This window comes from Budorcas taxicolor, chromosome 2, assembly GCF_023091745.1.
Source record: "Budorcas taxicolor isolate Tak-1 chromosome 2, Takin1.1, whole genome shotgun sequence".
Lineage (NCBI taxonomy): Eukaryota > Metazoa > Chordata > Mammalia > Artiodactyla > Bovidae > Budorcas > Budorcas taxicolor.
Window position 1 is genome coordinate 86,254,869 of NC_068911.1, and position 19,316 is coordinate 86,274,184.

At 35.2% G+C, this 19,316-nt stretch overlaps 1 protein-coding gene across 1 annotated transcript in view; it reads right to left on the minus strand.

The window, feature by feature from the left end:
• The window catches only part of GALNT13 (polypeptide N-acetylgalactosaminyltransferase 13), a 572,168-nt gene that overhangs the window by 162,337 nt on the left and 390,515 nt on the right, over positions 1–19,316 (minus strand). The window contains exon 7 of the mRNA XM_052664343.1: positions 15,666–15,846. Within this exon, the coding sequence (XP_052520303.1) occupies positions 15,666–15,846 (181 nt within the window). The remainder of the gene's footprint in view (positions 1–15,665; positions 15,847–19,316) is intronic.

The following is a 19,316-nucleotide window of genomic DNA, read 5'->3' on the forward strand; positions in this document are numbered from 1 at the left end:
TAAAAGGGGGGCAACAGAGGATGAGTTGGTTGGATGGCATCACTGGCTCAATAGACATGAGTTTGAGCAAACTCTGGAAGATGGTTAAGGACAGGGTGTATACAGTCCATGGGGTTTCAAAAGTGTTGGGCATGGTTGAGCGACTGAACAACAACAAGCACCTCAGTTGACCGTCGTACTCAGACCAGCCTTTTAGCCATCATAGCAAGGTGCCAGATATGCAGGAAAAGCCATCATGGACTCCCCAGACCAACCTGCATTACAGTTGAATACTACTGAGTAACTTCAGTCAATGCCACATGGAGCAGAGGAATCACCCTGTTGAGTCCTGCCTGCACTTGTGATCCACAGAATCATGAGATATAATAAAATATTCTGTTTTAAGCTATTAAGTTTTTGGATAATTTGCAATGCAGTAACATAAAGCAAGAATCAGCACAAACAAACTAATAATAAAAACTGACTACCATCTTTCTAAATTCCATATATATGTGTTAGTATACTGTACTGGTGTTTTTCTTTCTGGCTTACTTCACTCTGTATAATCTGCTCCAGTTTCATCCATCTCAACAGAACTGATTCAAATGTATTCTTTTTAATGGCTGAGTAATACTCCACTGTGTATATGTACCACAGCTTTCTTATCCATTCATCTGCTGATGGACATCTAGGTTGTTTCCATGTCCTGGCTATTATAAACAGTGCTGCGATGAACATTGGGGTACATGTGTCTCTTTCAGTTCTGGTTTCCTCGGTGTGTATGCCCAGCAGTGGGATTGCTGGGTCCAATCTATGTCTGATACAGGATACAGCATGCTTGGGGCTGGTGCACGGGGATGACCCAGAGGGATGTTGTGGGGAGGGAGGTGGGAACGGGGTTCATGTTTGGGATCACATGTACACCCGTGGTGGATTCATGTCAATGTATGGCAAAACCAATACAGTATTGTAAAGTAAAATAAAGTAAAAATAAAAATTAAAATTAAAAAAAAAATAAAAAGCATTTCAAAGTTAAAAAAAAAAAAACAACAACTGACTACCAATTTTGGCTTCCCAAGTAATGCAGTGGTAAAGAATCTGCCTGCCAATGCAGGAGACACAGGAGATGTGAGCTCAATCCCTGGGTTGGGAAGACCTCCTGACGTAGAAAATGGCAACTCAGTATTCCTGACCGGAAAATCCTATGGACAGTGGAGCCTGGTGGGCTGCATTCCATGGGGTCCCAAAAGGTTGGACATGGCTGAGTACACATGCACACCACCAATTAAAGTCTAGGTCTCAAGAATAAAATTATGATGGCTGAAAGACAAAGATAAACAAAATACTATTAAAAATTCTGAAACTGCCTCCTACCCCGAGTCAGAGCTCTTCCAAACTAAGGCTGCCACAATATCCAGTTACATGCCTACTTAATTTTTTCCTAGTTTTAGAGCAAGGTTCTAATCCTCTCTATTTTTGGCTCTTGCCCCCTGATTCTTGCCCTAATTTAAAAGACCCGAGTCAGTGGAATGTATCTCTCCTTAGTGAGTACTTCTGAATCATCCTGTTTATATCAACATAATCAGGGAGCAGAAAATGGTCTCATATTTCAAAAGAAGTAGGGAAGCTCGTTGTTTCAGAATAATATAGAAAGTTAGAATTGAACTTAGAGATTATCATTTTCAGCTACTAATTTAAATAAAAATATTCAATACCTGAGAAACTGTCACTTTCCCAACATAAAAACAAATCTACATGTTTAGATATTAAATTAAAATTCAAGGTTTCTAATTTGCCTTTAAAGCGAGAGTCCTAGACCTGAGGTCCTAGAATCCTACATGCCCTTGAAATCCATAAGTAGGAATCAAAGCTTCCATGAATTCCAAACCTGTATGAATAAAGTTGTATATTTATGTATCCAACTGGGAATAGTTTTATAGACTTCACAAATTCTCCAAGCAGTCTGTGATCTCTGCCCAGAAATGTATGTTATATAAAAGAAAGTGTCATTTTATTATATAAATACTTTGTCACATATATGTTATTTATCAATAATATTTTAAGTAATAACCTTTTCATAAATAACAGAGTACACACATATTTATATATAAAATACTTTACCCTTGTCCAGTGCATCCTTTTATTATTTTCTTCAGATATTTATTATTTATAATTTGTTAAGTCCTTAGTATGCTTCAGATACAGTTCAATATCTATATATAATGTATCTCATTATTGCTCACAAAAATGGAATATGTGAGATAAATGAGATGTCAAAATGAGATTCTGTGTGGTAAATATTATAAAATTCCCACTTTATAGTTGCAGAAGCTGAGGGATAAAGAGATCATATGACTAGTAAAGTTACAAGTTGTGTAAGCTTACATAGCTACTTCTGGAATATGACTTACTTCTGTATACCTGTTTGCATTGTTTGATCAAAATATTGAAATATTTTCTCTATTAATGTTTTAATTTATAGAGAAATTGAAAGAATAAGAAGAAATAGAATTTATTGGTTATATTTAACTAAAAAAAATTAAGAGATGGTAGAATAAAAGAAGCTGGAAGCAAGTATGGGAAAATAGGGGTCACTTGGCAAGGATCATGGATTAGGAGAAAGGAAGAAAGGCTGACAATGGAAAATATCACCTAAGCTCCACCAGTGGGAAATAGCTACTATTGTTTCAAGTCTGTCTTATCCAGATTTGGTACCCCTCATCATGATGTAGCCAAGCTGGCTCCTGAGTTACAACCCTAGGGTGTCCTCCTTCTCTTCCATTTCCACTCCTCCCTGGCCTAAAATCACCTACTTTAGACCCCAGCATTCCCTCTCATCTTACATTACCTGGGCAAATCTTAAGCAAAATACATTTATGACGCTAGTGGCTAATACCTTTTCCCTAAGATAGTTCTCCACTTACTGTCTTTCCCACCTACATAATAAGGATTTTCCTAAGAGAGACCAAAAAATACCAGAAGAAAATGGGAAACCAAAACATCAAGTGACTGGAAAATATTCTACAGGTAAAAACCATCCTTTCAATGTTATTGCCCCTAGCAGTCTGATTTGGGATGAAGCTAGTAATCAAATTTAGAATCTTGGATGACACAGGATTGTGCAGAGAAATATCTGGGTTTCAGTACCAGAGTGAGATGACATCTAGAAGTAGAAGTAAAGAAAGAGCCTTCTTCAACCTCTCTGGTCTATACCTAGGGAAAGACAGCTGTGGAGATAGAGTGAAGAAGGTTTACCATTGGGAACACTAGTATTTTTACAAATAAAATGCAGTTTTTATGGTATGACTTGTATTAGACCATGCATTTTTAGTTTTTCCCACATACCCACCAACCGTCTCTATTACTCTTTACTGACATCCATGATGAAAAAGACTTCTGTGAGCACATTATGGCATCTGACACAAACATTTACAGACAACGTCCCTATGGTACAAGTAGTTGGAAGCCTGCCAAGAAGCCCATCCCTCACTGCTTTCCTTCTTGTTCACTGCTTTGTTAATAAAATACAGTGATTCTAAACATGAGAAAGTCAAATGAAAGAAAACAGAGCCGAGTAGATGCTAGAGTAGAGCTTTCCACGAAGTGCTTCTGAACCAGTCAGTTATCAATATGGCAGCCACATTCTCTTAGGCATTGACAATCCACATCAACAGTGACTACACCACATAAGGACCTTCCTGGTGGCTGGGAGGTACAAACTATGCCTTCCAATGCAGGAGACACGGGTTCAATTGTTGGGTCAGGAAGATCCCCTGGAAAAGGAAATGGCAACCCATTCCAGGAATACTCCCGTATTCTTGCCTGGGAAATCCCACGAACAGAGGAGCCTGGTGAGCTAAGGTCCATGGGGTCGCAAAATAATTGGACACGACTTAGCGGCTAAACAACTACTACTACTACTGTACCATAGTAATGCTGCTTCTGATAAAATTATGCAAAAAGCCTATTTGTTAAACAGGTATCCTGCCTTTTCAGAAATCGTTTCCCCTTTTCTTTGGAAAGCCCTCCGCACGTCTCCTTTTCATCCTGGCCGGTATCCATTGTTCAGCATTCATTCTTTTCAACAAATTGATGCAAAGCTCTCTTCACTCAAACCACAATTCAATTCAGTTCAGTCACTCAGTCATGTATGACTCTTTGTGACCCCATGGGGCACAGCATGACAGGCTTTCCTGTCCATCACCAACTCCTGGGGTTTACTCAAAATCATGTCCATTGACACAGTGATGCCATCCAATCATCTCATCCTCTGTCTTCCCCTTCTCTTCCCACCTTTAAACTTTCCCAGCATCAGGGTCTTTCCAAATGAGTCAGTTCTTAGCATCAGGTGGCCAAAGTACTGGAGTTTCAGCTTCAGTTCTTCCACTGAATCTTCAGGACTGATTTCCTTTAGTATGGACTGGTTGGATCTCCTTGCCGTTGAAGGGACTCTCAAGAGTCTTCTCCAAAACCACAGTTCAAAAGCACCAGTTCTTTGATGCTTAGCTTTCTTTATAGTCCAACTCTCACATCCATACATGACCACTGGAAAAACCATAGGTTTGATTAGATGGACCTTTCTTGGCAAAGTAATGTCTCTGCTTTTTAATATGCTATCTAGGTTGGTCATAGCTTTCCTTCCAAGGAGCAAGTGTCTTTAAATTTCATGGCAGCAGTCACCATACCCAGGGATTTTGGAGCCCAAAAAAATAGTCTGTCATTATTTCCACTGTTTCCCCATCTATTTGCCATGAAGTGATGGGAACAGATGCCATGATATTAGTTTTCTGATAGTTGAATTTTAAGACAACTTCACTTTCCTTTTTCACCTTCATCGAGAGGCTCTTTAGTTTTCTTCACTTTCTGCCATAAATGTGGTGTTATCTGCATATCTGAGGTTATTGATATTCCTACCAGCAATCTTGATTCCAGCTTTGCTTCATCCAGCCTGGCATTCCGCGTGATGAACTCTGCACGTAAGTTAAATAAACTGGGTGACAATATACAGCCTTGGCGTACTCCTTTTCCTATTTGGAACCAGTCTGTTGTTCCATGTCCAGTTCTAACTGTTGCTTTTTGACTTGCATTTCTCAGATTTCTCAAGAGGCAGGTCAGGTGGTCTGGTATTCCCATCTCTTTCAGAATTTTCCACAGTTGATTGTGATCCACACAGTCAAAGGCTTTGGCATAGTTAATAAAGCAGAAGTAAAGCACAGTTTTTCTGGAACTCATGCCTTTTTGATGATCTAACAGTTGTTGGCAATTTGTTCTCTGGTTCCTTGCCTTTTCTAAAACAAGCTTGAACATCTGGAAGCTCACAGTTCACATTCTGTTGAAGCCTGGCTTGGAAAATTTTGAGCATTACTTTAGTGGCATGTGAGATGAGTGCAATTGTGTGGTAGTCTGAGCATTTTTAGGCATTGCCTTTCTTTGGGATTGGAATGAAAACTGACCTTTTCCAGTCCTGTGGCCACTGGTGAGTTTTCCAAATTTGCTGGCCTATTGAGTGCAGCACTTTCACAGCATCATCTTTAAGGATTTGAAATAGCTCAACTGGAATTCCATCAGCACCACTAGCTTTGTTCATAGTGATGCTCCCTAAGGCCCACTTGACCTCACATTCTAGTATGTCTGGCTTTAGATGAGTGATCACACCATTGTGGTTATCACGGTCATGAAGATATTTTTGTATAGTTCTTCTGTGTATTCTTGCCACCTCTTCTTAATATCTTCTGCTTCTGTTAGGTCCATACTATTTCTGTCCTTTAATGAGCCCATCTTTGCATGAAATGTTCCCTTGGTATCTCTAATTTTCTTGAAGTGATCTCTAGTCTTTCCCATTCTGTTCTTTTCCTCTATTTCTTTGCATTGATCACTGAGGAACCCTTTCTTATCTCTCCTTGCTATTCTTTGGAACTCTGCATTCAAATGGGCATATCTTTCCTTTTCTCATTTGTCTTTCACTTCTCTTCTTTTCACAGCTATTTGTAAGGCCTCCTCAGATAACCATTTTGCCTTTTTGCATTTCCTTTTCTTGGGGATGTTCTTGATACTGCCTCCTGTACAATGTCAAGAACCTCTGTCCGTAGTTCTGAGTTCTTCAGTAACTCTACCAGATCTAATCCCTTGAATTTATTTGTCACTTCCACTGTATAATCTTGAGGGATTTGATTTAGGTCATACCTGAAAAGTCTAGTGGCTTCCCCTACTTTCTTCAATTTAAGTCTGAATTTGGCAATAATTGACAATAATAATTGGCAGTAATAATAATGAATTGGCATTAATAATAATGATCTGAGCCACAGTCAGCTCCTGGTCTTGTTTCTGCTGACTGTATAGAGTGTCTCTATGTTTGGCTGCAAAGAATATAATCAATCTGATTTCAGTATTGACCATCTGGTGATGTCCATGTGTAGAGTCTTCTCTTGTGTTGTTGGAAGATGGTGTTTGTTATGACCAGTGTGTTCTCTTGACAAAACTCTATTAGCCTTTGTCCTGCTTCATTCTGTACTCCCAGGCCAAATTTGCCTGTTACTCCAGGTTATTTCTTGACTTTCTACTTTTAAATTCCAGTCCCCTATAATGAAAAGGACATTTTTGGGGGGGGCGGGGGTGTTAGTTCTAGAAGGTCTTGTAGGTCTTCATAGAACTGTTCAACTAAGCTTCTTCAGCATTGCTAGTAGGAACATATTCTTGGATACTGTGATATTGAATGGTTTGCCTTGAAAATAAAGCACACTGGATAAAAACAATTGCTAAAAGTAAAACTCTTATTTTCTAGACAATTTGTGTGCTATGGTAAAGAAGATCTACTTTCAAGGGCATTGGATTGTAAATTATTAGGACGCTAAACTAATCTGACATTAAAGTTGAATATTTGATAGGCAAGTATGTGGCTATGATTTTTCTTTGTTGTTTTTTGTTTTATTTTTGCAAGGAACTGTTCAAAGACCCCTAACTGAGCACATCTGGAAAGTTTAAACTACATGATAGATCATTATTGGATCTAGGAAAGACTGTATTTCCTTTCTAATTCTCTAAAATTATCCTTCACTACTCACTTTCAAAATATTATATTTAACTAGGTAACTACAGAATTAAACTCATATTTTATGTAACATAGCAAAAGATGATGATAACATAGGAATTAGGCAAAGATGACCCTCCAGAACACTTAATCCAGGGGCCTTAGCCTGAGAGTATTAGAAATAAAAAATCTTCAATATGTAACCACGTGACAACCAATCTATTTATGACGTGACTATTGCTGACTGTTGGAGTGATTCCCTCAATTCAGTTAAGAATCGGAATTGAAATGAGATGTAACTGACTATATAATTTTTAAGGTGTTCAGTTTTAAGTTAAAATAATGAAGTTAGGGAACTCTGAAGATGACAAGATGAAAGTAGGTATGATAAAATCTCTGTATGCACCTGAATCATATTTGATTCATATTTAATGTTTTTACATCAAACAAAAACTCTCAGCCAACTCCTGACAGTAAAAACCCACATGTCTTACACAAGGGTTCTTGACCATTTGTACCAGTTTAAAAACACTGAAATTTTTTACTTTGACTGTTGGAACAAGTCATAAGGATACGAATATTAATCATGATCCATCCAATCCTGCTGGGGTAGAATTTTCTAATTGGAAACTTCAGAATAATGAATTGGTTGCATACAAACACACACCCATTAGACAACGGCTATATGACACTTAGTTGGAGCAGGGAGCAAAAACTAATGCCTGAATAATTTTGGTATCTAAACCCTAGAAGGTAGTGACTATTCTGTGAACAGATCTTCACTAGAACTTGCTACATTTATTCACTCTAGAAATACTTTGAACTTGCCTAGTTTTGATAATAATAAAATTATTTAAGGGGTTAGTTATCTGAAATAGTTGTAAATTGCTAATCAAAGATTCTGAAATACAATGATCCATGCTTACTGTTCAAACTCAATATTTTGGTAAGATTCAACAAACATTATTTAATCACCTGTTTATTAATTTTATGAACCATGAATACAATTCAAGACACTTGGCAAGAATTACTGTATTGGGAACTGATATAATCATATTAATAGCTTTAAAATCAGAAATTTTACGGTTGATACCTTTATTTATGCCCCATGGATAAAGATGATAATATTTTACATAATGAGAGTTATCTTATCTGGCATTTCTGCTCATGTTTATTGCCCAGAGAAATCACTGACCACTTTAAAAAAAAAAAAAAAAAAACATGCATTTTACTCAACTCAAACCTAAATCATTCAACAAATATTTATGGGGCACTTAAAATGTATTAGGCTTGGGAGAGACTGTTTTCACACACGCACACACACACACACACACACACACACACAAAATACCATAAATGCCATAAAGACTAAGGTAAACAGAATTTACATAAACAAATTCTTTTAAAAAATGTTTTTAAAGTATCTTTTTGTATATCAATTGAATTAAAGCATATGTAGTAGTTTGGGAGAAAACCCTTGCCATGTATATAACAGACAGAAGATTAATCACCAGAATACTTACCTAAAAAGAACCATAGATGTCCACAAAAGTAAAATGAACAAGACGTATAGAATGGAAAGAGGAATCCAAATAACAAAAAATGGCCATAGACTTTCATTCCTTGTAAAAGTGCGGGAAGAGAAATTGCATATATATGAAAATATATATCCAAATATAAATAAATGTAGGTATATATGTAGACTTAGATAAATATACATGAAAGAAAGAAGGATTGAGAATCTGGAATGTTGATAGCATAGTATAAGTGCTCAAGCACTGTTGGTGAAAGTGATAGTCGCTTCAGTCTTTTTGGATGGAAGTTTTGAAAATATCTACCAAAATATAAATGTACATATCCATTGACCCAATAAATCTACTTCTATGAATATATCTAGTCAATAATAACAGAAATATCTAACACTAAATGATATCTAATACTAGTTGCCAGCTAAATGTGTGCTAAATGATTTATATATCTTTTTTCATTTAGTTTCAAAAATCTCTGAAGATGGCCATATTATTATAAATCCCATTCGACAGTAAGGAGAGTAAGTACAAAGAGCTTAAGTAAATACAGTGGGGTTACATGGAACCAAGATTTGAACTAACCCAAGCAGTCTGCTTCCAGGACTCTCTTAATGCTGCTACATTTTTCAGAATTAACCTCCCAAGTTCATGAAAATGTTACTTCAGTAATGTTTTTGGAATTTTTATAACAGCAAACAACTGATAATGCTGTATATTCCTATGAATAGATAAACTTTGATACACCTATATATTATAATACAATTTAGCTGCAGAATCAAATGATACAATCTTTTGTGAATTAAACATAAAATACTGAAGAACATATTCAGTTAAAAAAAATGAAAATAGTATTCATTATATGATCTTATTTACTTATATATGTGTGTATATGCATGTATATTCATGCAAATGCATAGGAAAAGGATTTGAAGGAAGGCTGACAGGGGTGGTGATGAAAGCATTTTATTTGCATCTGATATATGTAATACAATTTTTAAAAATATGAGCTTAATGAACGCTACATAAAAATGGAACCAAACAAACACATTAAAAAAATAACAGATACAGTTCCTATATAGCCTAGTGGAGGGGAAAAAAAGTACTTTAAAAATACATAAATGCTACAAAAGGGGAAGTACATGGAACCATTGGAGCTCCTGGGGGGAAATTATATCAAACTTGATTCATGGATGATGATGGTATTTTAGGTGGAGGTGGCAGCATTCATTCATTCATTAAATACTGTTTTAGACATATGCAAAAACCTAAAAGTGGCAGGAAGCGTGTTGAGCTTTGGGTCTGAATAGGGTTCTACGTGATTGGTATGTGGACTGCTAGGGTTGAAAGTATAGGGTGAAAAGTTAACTAAATCACACAGGGCCTTGTTGGCCATGTTCTAAACTTTTGACTTTGTGTTAAGGTGAGTGAGAGGTCAAAGTTTATGAAAGTTCTCTAGCAGCACTGTAGGAGTGAGTTCAATGTGGGCAAGGTTTGAGGCAGGGAGAACCATCAGGACAATCAAGAAGTTATCAGGATGCAGGATGCATGAGAAAATGAAGATAACTGATGGACTAGAGAGAACTTAGTAAGTAGAATAGAAAGAACTTGAAGATTCATTTGACTTTGAAGTTTCTGAGTGAGGAGTAGGAAACTAGGAAAATGTAAACAGTTTTTATAAGTATCCCCTTCAATTCTTGTCTGTATGTTCCTCATGTACTAAGTACTTAATAGTATTTTCCATTTAAACTAATTAACTGTGATGATCTAGGCAGTTCATTGTTTAAAGGCAAAGACAATATTTTTTCCATGCTTGTGTCCCTGTTCCTGGCACAGTGCAAATCAAGAACTTAATAATTCTCATCAGATGAACACAGAAGCAAAGCAGGATCATTATTATAAAAATATAAATAAATACCCATGAAATACTAGTAACAATACCAACAATAAAAACTGACCAGTGATTGACTACAGTGAGGAAAAGCAGTTGTCTGTCCATTACACCAACAATATTGAATACAAGTGTCATCATTTACTTCAACATTAAGCATTTCAAGGGATCGCAGAGGCATATAAATTATGTGTTGTTACAATACAGCATATCAATATGATTGAGAATTTCTTCTTCATAATATCATATTCACTCAGTGATACCATGGTTGATACTGATGAAAAAGCATTTATTAAGTAACAAAAATTCAAAATTCATAGGTACAAATGTGTTTTCAGAAGTGCCATACGCTTTTCAGATGTATTTGTGTTAACTCAACCCAAAACTGATATACACGGATTATTAAAAAAAAAACAAAACCTGCATGCTGCACATTTTGCTGGAAACATCAAAACCTGTGCTTATGATATCAGCCAGAAACTACATTTTTATGACTTATGAAAGAAATTAAGCCCTACACTCAAAGGGCTTGTTATTAAATATTGTTATCTTTTAAACAAATCAGCATGCTGAAAACATTTGTATTTTCAGATACAAATTTCAATAGAAATTAATGTGGACTTTAAACATTAATAAAAGATCCAAAGATGCTATTAACAAAGATTACCTTTGATGAGCTGATTTTTCTAAAGTATTTTTAAAATGTTAGCACTAGAGAGTTAACTTTCAAAATAAGTTCAACAAACCTTTTTTAAATATGTGGTTTCTGTTTACATGGAATACTGATGAAAATACTATAATAACATCAAGGAAAATAAGTTGTTTTCCCAGTTACATATAAATACTTTGTTTGGGAGTCTTTACCATTTTATTTTCAATTTGTGCTCAAAACAAGAGCACAGCAGCCCATTAAGAAATGGAAGAAGAACAACTGGAGGTTATATAAGGACAGCTGCTTCTAATCATCATGTCAATTGATACACAGTTAGAAATCTACCTCTCCAAAGAAAGAAAATCAATATTTATAGAATAGCCAGCATGTCAAATATACAGTCAGTGCTGTGACTCCACTCTATTAAAGTTCTTAAGCTTTTTACCTGTGACCAATAGGAAAAAAAAAATGTTGCCATTTATAATGAGATGTTCTGCGTAGAGTGGTTTCTGCTTATATCACATCACTTCAAAGGATTTGCTAGGACAATCAGATTGGCTCAAGCTGAAACAGCCCAATTACTAGTAAGAACCGCCTCAGGCTTTAAAAGCCTACAGGGCTTTAAAAATCGATGATGCTATGGTATTTGCATCCTTAAAAAGACAGCTAAAAAGCAAACTAAACAAATGCTGAAAATGCATACCTCAACACTATTTCAAAGTATTGCTTCTCTTCATTCATATATCCATTTAGGAGACATAATTAGACATTGCTATCAATATTGCCAAAGGGTAACGGGCATACAGAAGACAGTCAGGACATATAGTAAATAGTTTGCAAAAAGCAAGTAAAAGTAATTCACACATGAATCTATTTATATGTCTCCTTTTAACATTAAATTATTGGGGGTCATGAGAAAACACAAATCGACATGTGTAAAAGTAATCGTCTTAAGTTTATGAGCTCTTATGCTGCTTTATTAGAAAACGTTATTGTCCTCTTAAATTGTGCTTATTAGACATTTATATTAGTCCTGGAAGATACAAACATATGACTGTGTGTGCCAATAATTATGGTAGAATCATATAACCTAAAGCACACAGGTAAGCCAATGGAACCTTCTTTTCTGGTGGCAGAGTCAGAGGAATGAGAATGCAGGTATATGAAAACTATGTTTCACCTCTCTTTTATCAGTGGATCTGCTATCAAGGGTTGGAATAGAGAGCTGGGAAAAAGTGTTCTGATTTGCTGCGATTATTATGAAGGGATTCCTTGATACAGAGCAGACATCCTTAGAGAATTCCATAGAAAAGAAGAAACAAAGAGAGCCCCTTTAAAAATTCACTCATTCATTCAGTCATTCACTTATTATTCTAATTATTCAACACATATATTTTTCAAGGACTGTAAAGTGACAAGAAGGTTTCTATGCACTGTAACACAAGTCTCTGAACTATTTTGGCTATAGAGATAGGTAATAAAAATAAAACAATATAGCACACAGTAAGAATTGATTGGCCATTGTATCAAAACTGCAGGAAATACACTTTTGAGAGAGAAAGAGTACCCATTTAGTTCAAGACAGAACTGAAGCATCCTTAAACCAATCAATAAAGTAGAAAGGTAGTATTTTATAGAGTATATTGGAAGGAAGCAAAATTGTCAAAATTCAATCACAAAGACTCAGTACTTAAAGATCACATTTTGAACAACTGCTTAAGCGGAGAATAAGATTTTGTACTGGAAGCCCTGGTATAAAAAATGGGAGTCTCCTTATAAAATATCTTGGAAAAATGAACAGATACACAGAGGTAATTCTAAAAAGAACTGTAACATTTTCCTTAGCCAGATTTTTATGGAGTTTCTGGAGACTTAAAATTCAGTATAAACTTTTTAGATTTTTTCATAAACATGTGTTTGTGTGTGTGTGTGTGTGTTTATGTACACCATAGAAAAGGATATAATTCTAAGTGTAAATGCACATGAATGTATCCCTCCGATCTACCCCCATACCAACTTCTCTTCATGAAAACTTAAGTGAAAAACAGAAACCCCATGATTTTAGATGATAGCAAAGAAATTTATGATTTGAAGAGTCACAGAAACCATCAGTAATGACAAAAATAGTTACCCATTCAAAAAAGGCTTTCCATCATACAAATAACAGATTCCTGACTTCCTCAGTACAACCTATTTTATCTGTTTTTGCATGATCTGAAACCTGCCTAGGGCTAGAATTGTTTATAGGCATCCAACTCTAGTTTCCAGCTTACTTCCCATCTTCCTTTTCCACTGAGAAGCAATTTATTGTTTCAGATTTGTGATTTTCTCTCTTTGCCCAGATAGAGCAGGCAGGTTCCACACTCAGCAATGCTGTCTCTGAGACATACAAAAGCATAAATGCCCCTAAGAAAATTCCCAGATATTTTTCAGCATATAACTCAAAAGTCCTTTTATTGCTTTCCAAAGTACCTTTCTGGGCTTAAATGAGCCAATTTTATAAGAATAAACCTTCCAAATGATATTTATTGTAATGAAAAAACTACATTTTCCAGAATATACAAACAGTCCCTGTTGAGCAGCAAGTCATTAGTTCCAGATAGCAGGCATTCTTTTTCACCTTTAAACTCTGAAGCTTGTCATTTCACTACATTATGAGAAATGGTTCTACCATTTATCTGCCTTTTTCATTCAATGTGAAATTATACAAAAGACTAACACCTGGCTTCACAAATAATATTCATGAGTAAGTATAATACACATAGTTACAATTATTTGCAATTACTTATATTCCTGAATGTATATTGTATATAATCACACATAAATTTCTTTCTTCCATTACTTCTTTTTTCATGTTTGAGCTTACATATCTCTCAAGTAATGATTTGAATTCAAAAAGTATATCATCAAAAGAAAATGAAAGGTTATATAAATGTCACTGCTTTGCTGCGAATTTATATGCTCTCTCTTTGTGAGAGAGCTCAACTTTGTGAACATCTGGACTGGGTTTCTATTATTAACAAGAAACACATCTATATGAGAAATAGTGTTCCTGTCAATAGCTTCTTGACACAGGGGAGGATTAAAAACGTGTGAAGAAAGTCCTTCTCCTAATCACACATTTACACATGCACTGCCCCAATTTTTCTTTTCTACAGAGTAATACTGGCTCTTAACAAGAAAGCTCATACTGCTCATTCTCTTCTTCATCTATGAAAGAAGGATTTTCACAGCTTCATATCTACTTTCAGAACCTGAGCATGTCAATTAGAACCCACACTGACTTTTCTAAACTTGTGACGGATGATAATGTAGAAAAGAGGTTGTGGGCATGGGTTTTTGTTGCTGTTCTTGCAGGCTACATAATAATGGCACTGATGACATAAGTCCTATCATAAACTATCAAAAATAGAACACAACAAATTATTTTACCAGTACAGCTGAATTCCTATTATATAATTTATGATTTGTTTTCTTTGTCTAGATTGGAGATCTTAAAGGCAACCCTGTCTTCCTCTTATTTGTATCTTCTCATAATGTTTCATTTTTTTTTACTTAAAAACAATGTGATATCTCAGAGTTGTTTTTTTTTTTTAATAAAATATGGCTGTTGGAGATATTCTAGAAAATTTTAAAGAATGAAATCACTCATAATATCATCCAGTAATGCAATTTTCTCACAATGATTTATCTTTTTCTCTTTTAACAGGTTTTCAATTTTTCTCTTAATATTTTAATTATTTTTCTTTTAAAATTTGTTTTCAATCAATTTTGAAAAGTAAATATTATATATTATAAAGAAAATTTATAATATATAGAAATGGATAAATAATATAATGTTATATTATAATTAATATAATAATAATTAAAGAAATAATGAAATTACTCATAACCTCACTACCCAGTGATATCCTACATTTACTTCTATTTCCACATCTATCCTACTCTGTAACTAAGGTAGGATGCTATATTATTGTCACATATTATTGCTTTTTCACGTATATAGATGAGTAATTTACTGTTATTAATTATTCTTTAAAGTAGTTCTTATATCTGTGTACTTTTCCATCTTGTTCCTGTGGGAAATCACTCATTCTCTCCCTACTCAGGTATCTAAGAAAATAACGCAGAAAAAAAATCTCTGTAACAACATCAAAAACAAACAAAAATATTAAAAACATTTCTTACCAACCCAGTCAGCATTATGTGTGAAATATAGAAATAAAGACTTCTCTTAAATTTTTTTTCTTAAATTGAACTGATACATGTTAATTAAATTTGGATCTCCCTGTATACTGCTTGCTTGTTTTTTTTTTTTTGTTGTTTTTTTTTTTAAGCATAATACTTGTACTCATAAAGAAACAAACGAAAAAAGAATGTTCAGGCATTTGCGACAACACTAGACTCTCTCATTTTAGATCAAAATTCACCTCACAGGACAACTTTTCAAACACAATCTTCTACAATATTACAGTGATAAACAATACCTTATTTAAAGGAGTGGAATAACAGCAATAATGAAACATATAACCAGCATTCTTAAAACTTAGTTTTCCCCTGCAGAAGAAGAAAGATGTCAGAATGCCTTACCTGGGGATATGATATAGAAGAAATCTTTAAATTCATCCATCCAGACTTCTGCCAGTCTCCTGTTGTTCTTGTTGATGACATGACCAGTGCCACCAGGGAATGTGTAGGGAGTTGCCTTCCGAAAAACGTGACCAACGTGGGAACAAGTCACAATCTCCAATGAGCCTCCACACTGCCAAATCTAGAAAAGAGAGCAATCGCATAATAATCATTGTAGATAATGCAATAATACCATCTGAGAAGCAACTGAGACTAACTAAGTTAAGGCCAAATCTTCAGATTTTATGTGGTTGAAACAAGCACATGAATATAAGATGTAGAACTAGAACACTTCAGTTTGGAAAAGGCTTCTAATTTGGAAGATTTGATATATTTCAATATTTTAGTATTGGAATTGAGGAAGTAAGATGGAATTATTTTCACATGCCTTTATTAGACTACCAAATTTTTAGTTTGGTATTAGAGTTAACCTAATTTCTATTTAATACATATTTAATACTCAAAATTATCTAATAAGTGAATTAGTACATGATGAATGCCATGCTCAGTAACTGAATTTGATTTGGAGAAAATCAATTTATTGTACCCAACCACCTGGAATTCTAAATAACTATTTATTTTCAGCTGTCCATATCCCCTGTATCTTTGACTAAGTTTTTGTTAAAACATGTAAGTATCCTTTATATCAGTTCAACATGTATGCAACCTTTAAAGTCCAGTCCTAAGATCATTTCTTTTAGGAAGCTCTGTGGGGATACTTAGTATTGTGTGACTTTCGTAATTTAAACACACTTGTATTAAGAATGTATTATAATGTATTTTAAACAACTGTTTACTTCACTATTGCTTCATTAAAACTACAAACTGTTGAAAGACATATACCATATATTTCTTGGTATCCTGGATTTACTTTTCAGTTGAGGCTAGGTATTAAGTATACATAAAACCATTCTTTCTTTGTTGTCAAAGTGTCTAATGGTTTATGATGTTTATCTTTTTTGTGAATTGTACCTTTTATCATTAAAAATTTGTATTTGTTTAATTTAAAATAAATTTAAAAACATTTATTTCTATAAAATTATATAGCCATAGATTACAATAGTATGTTTGTTACATATATTCATATATATATATAGATATATATGCACATAGTCATTTATTCATCCCAATAAATAAAACTCATAATTATTGATATTTTGAATTGGAAAGACTTGATTTTATGCTGTAAATAACATTATTCTTATTTTGAAAGAAAAAGTTTTCTCCTATAGATCCCTCAAATAATATTCATCTTAGAAGAGGGTGGCTATTGGTCTTGGGTATCAGTAGAAGACATTTAATATTTCTAGAAAAAAAGATAATTAAATCATTCTAATCAATAATTGCACATTACATGCACAATCTATTTTTCTCATTTTTTAATTGTTTAAGCAGGAAAACAACAGAATGGGGAAAACTAGAGATCTCTTCAAGAAAAGTAGAGATACTAAGGGAACATTTCATGCAAAGATTGGCTCGATAAAGGACAGAAATGGTATGGGCCTGACAGAAGCAGAAATATTAAGAAGAGGTGGCAAGAATACACAGAAGAACTGTACAAATAAGATCTTCATGACCAAGATAATCAATCACAATGGTATGATCACTCACCTAGAGCCAGACATCCTGGAATGTGAAGTCAAGTGGGCCTTAGAAAGCATCACTACGAACAAAGCTAGTGGAAGTGATGGAATTCCAGTTGAGCTATTTCAAATCCTGAAAAGATCATGCTGTGAAAGTGCTGCACTCAATATGCCAGCAAATTTGGAAAACCCAGCAGTGGCCACAGGACTGGAAAAAGTCAGTTTTCATTCCAATCCCCAAAAAAAGGCAAAGCCAAAGAATGCTCAAACTACCACACAATTGCACTCATCTCACACACTAGTAAAGTAATTCTCCAAGCCAGGCTTCAGCAATACATGAACCGTGAACTTCCAGATATTCAAGCTGGTTTTAGAAAAGGCAGCGGAACCAGAGATCAAATTGCCAACATCCACTGGATCATAGAAAAAGCAAGAGAGTTCCAGAAAAACATCTATTTCTGCTTTACTGACCATGCCAAAGCCTTTGACTGTGTGGATCACAATCAACTGTGGAAAATTCTATAAGAGATGGGAATACCAGACCACCTGACCTGCCTCTTGAGAAACCTATATGCAGGTCAGGAGGCAACAGTTAGAACTGGACATGGAACAACCGACTGGTTCCAAATAGGAAAAGGAGTATGTCAAGGCTGTATATTGTCACCCTGCTTATTTAACTTATATGCAGAGTACATCATGAGAAATGCTGGGCTGGAAGAAGCACAAGCTGGAATCAAGATTGCCGGGAGAAATATCAATAACCTCAGATGTGCAGATGGCACCACCCTTATGGCAGAAAGTGAAGAGGAACTAAAAAGCTTCTTGATGAAAGTGAAAGAGGAGAGTGAAAAAGTTGGTTTAAAGCTCAACATTCAGAAAACGAAGATCATGGCATCCGGTCCCATCATTTCATGGGAAATAGATGGGGAAACAGTGGAAACAGTGTCAGACTTTATTTTTTGGGGCTCCAAAATCACTGCAGATGGTGACTGTAGCCATGAAATTAAAAGACGCTTACTCCTTGGAAGAAAAGTTATGACCAACCTAGATGGCATATTCAAAAGCAGAGACATTACATTGCCAACAAAGGTCCATCTAGTCAAGACTGTGGTTTTTCCTGTGGTCATGTATGGATGTGAGAGTTGGACTGTGAAGAAGGCTGAGCACCAAAGAATTGATGCTTTTGAACTGTGGTGTTGGAGAAGACTCCTGAGAGTCCCTTGGACTGCAAGGAGATCCAACCAGTCCATTCTGAAGGAGATCAGCCCTGGGTGTTCTTTGGAAGGAATGATGCTAAAGCTGAAACTCTAGTACTTTGGCCCCCTCATGCAAAGAGTTGACTCATTGGAAAAGACTTTGATGCTGGGAGGGATTGGGGGCAGGAGGAGAAGGGGACGACAGAGGATGAGATGGTTAGCTGGCATCACCGACTCAATGGACATGAGTTTGAGTGAAGTCAGGGTGTTGATGATGGACAGGAAGGCCTGGCATTCGGCGATTCATGGGGTCACAAAGAGTTGGCTGCGACTGAACTAAACTGAAGCAGTGTCTTGCTAATAGAAAATATGTTCCAACCCAACACTGAAATGATGGGCAGTATTAAAGAGGAATGGAGTTCACCATTCTCCTAGAAAGACAGGATAGTTCTTTCTTAAATAATCAAATTACTTAATTGATCAGAAACCTCATCTTTCTAGCAAAAAGTCTATATACTTTCTTTTAATTACACATACCTCTTTATATTCTTCCTTTCTCCTAAAATGGAGAAGCTTGATTCCTCTCCTATCAAAGACAAATCAATACTTGTATGTCAGTCTAGGGCATATCCTTTAAGTCTGTCTTAACTACTGGTTTAGTCCTCCCTTTGATTTTCTCCTGAAATATCAATTACTATCCTCATTATTAGATTATGCCTACCCTTGTGTAGTATCTTCTAAAACCTATCTTTCAAGTAGATTTAAAAGAGATAAACAAACTAAAAATTATAAAACACAACAAGAATTCACCCCTTTATATTCCATTCCAGCAT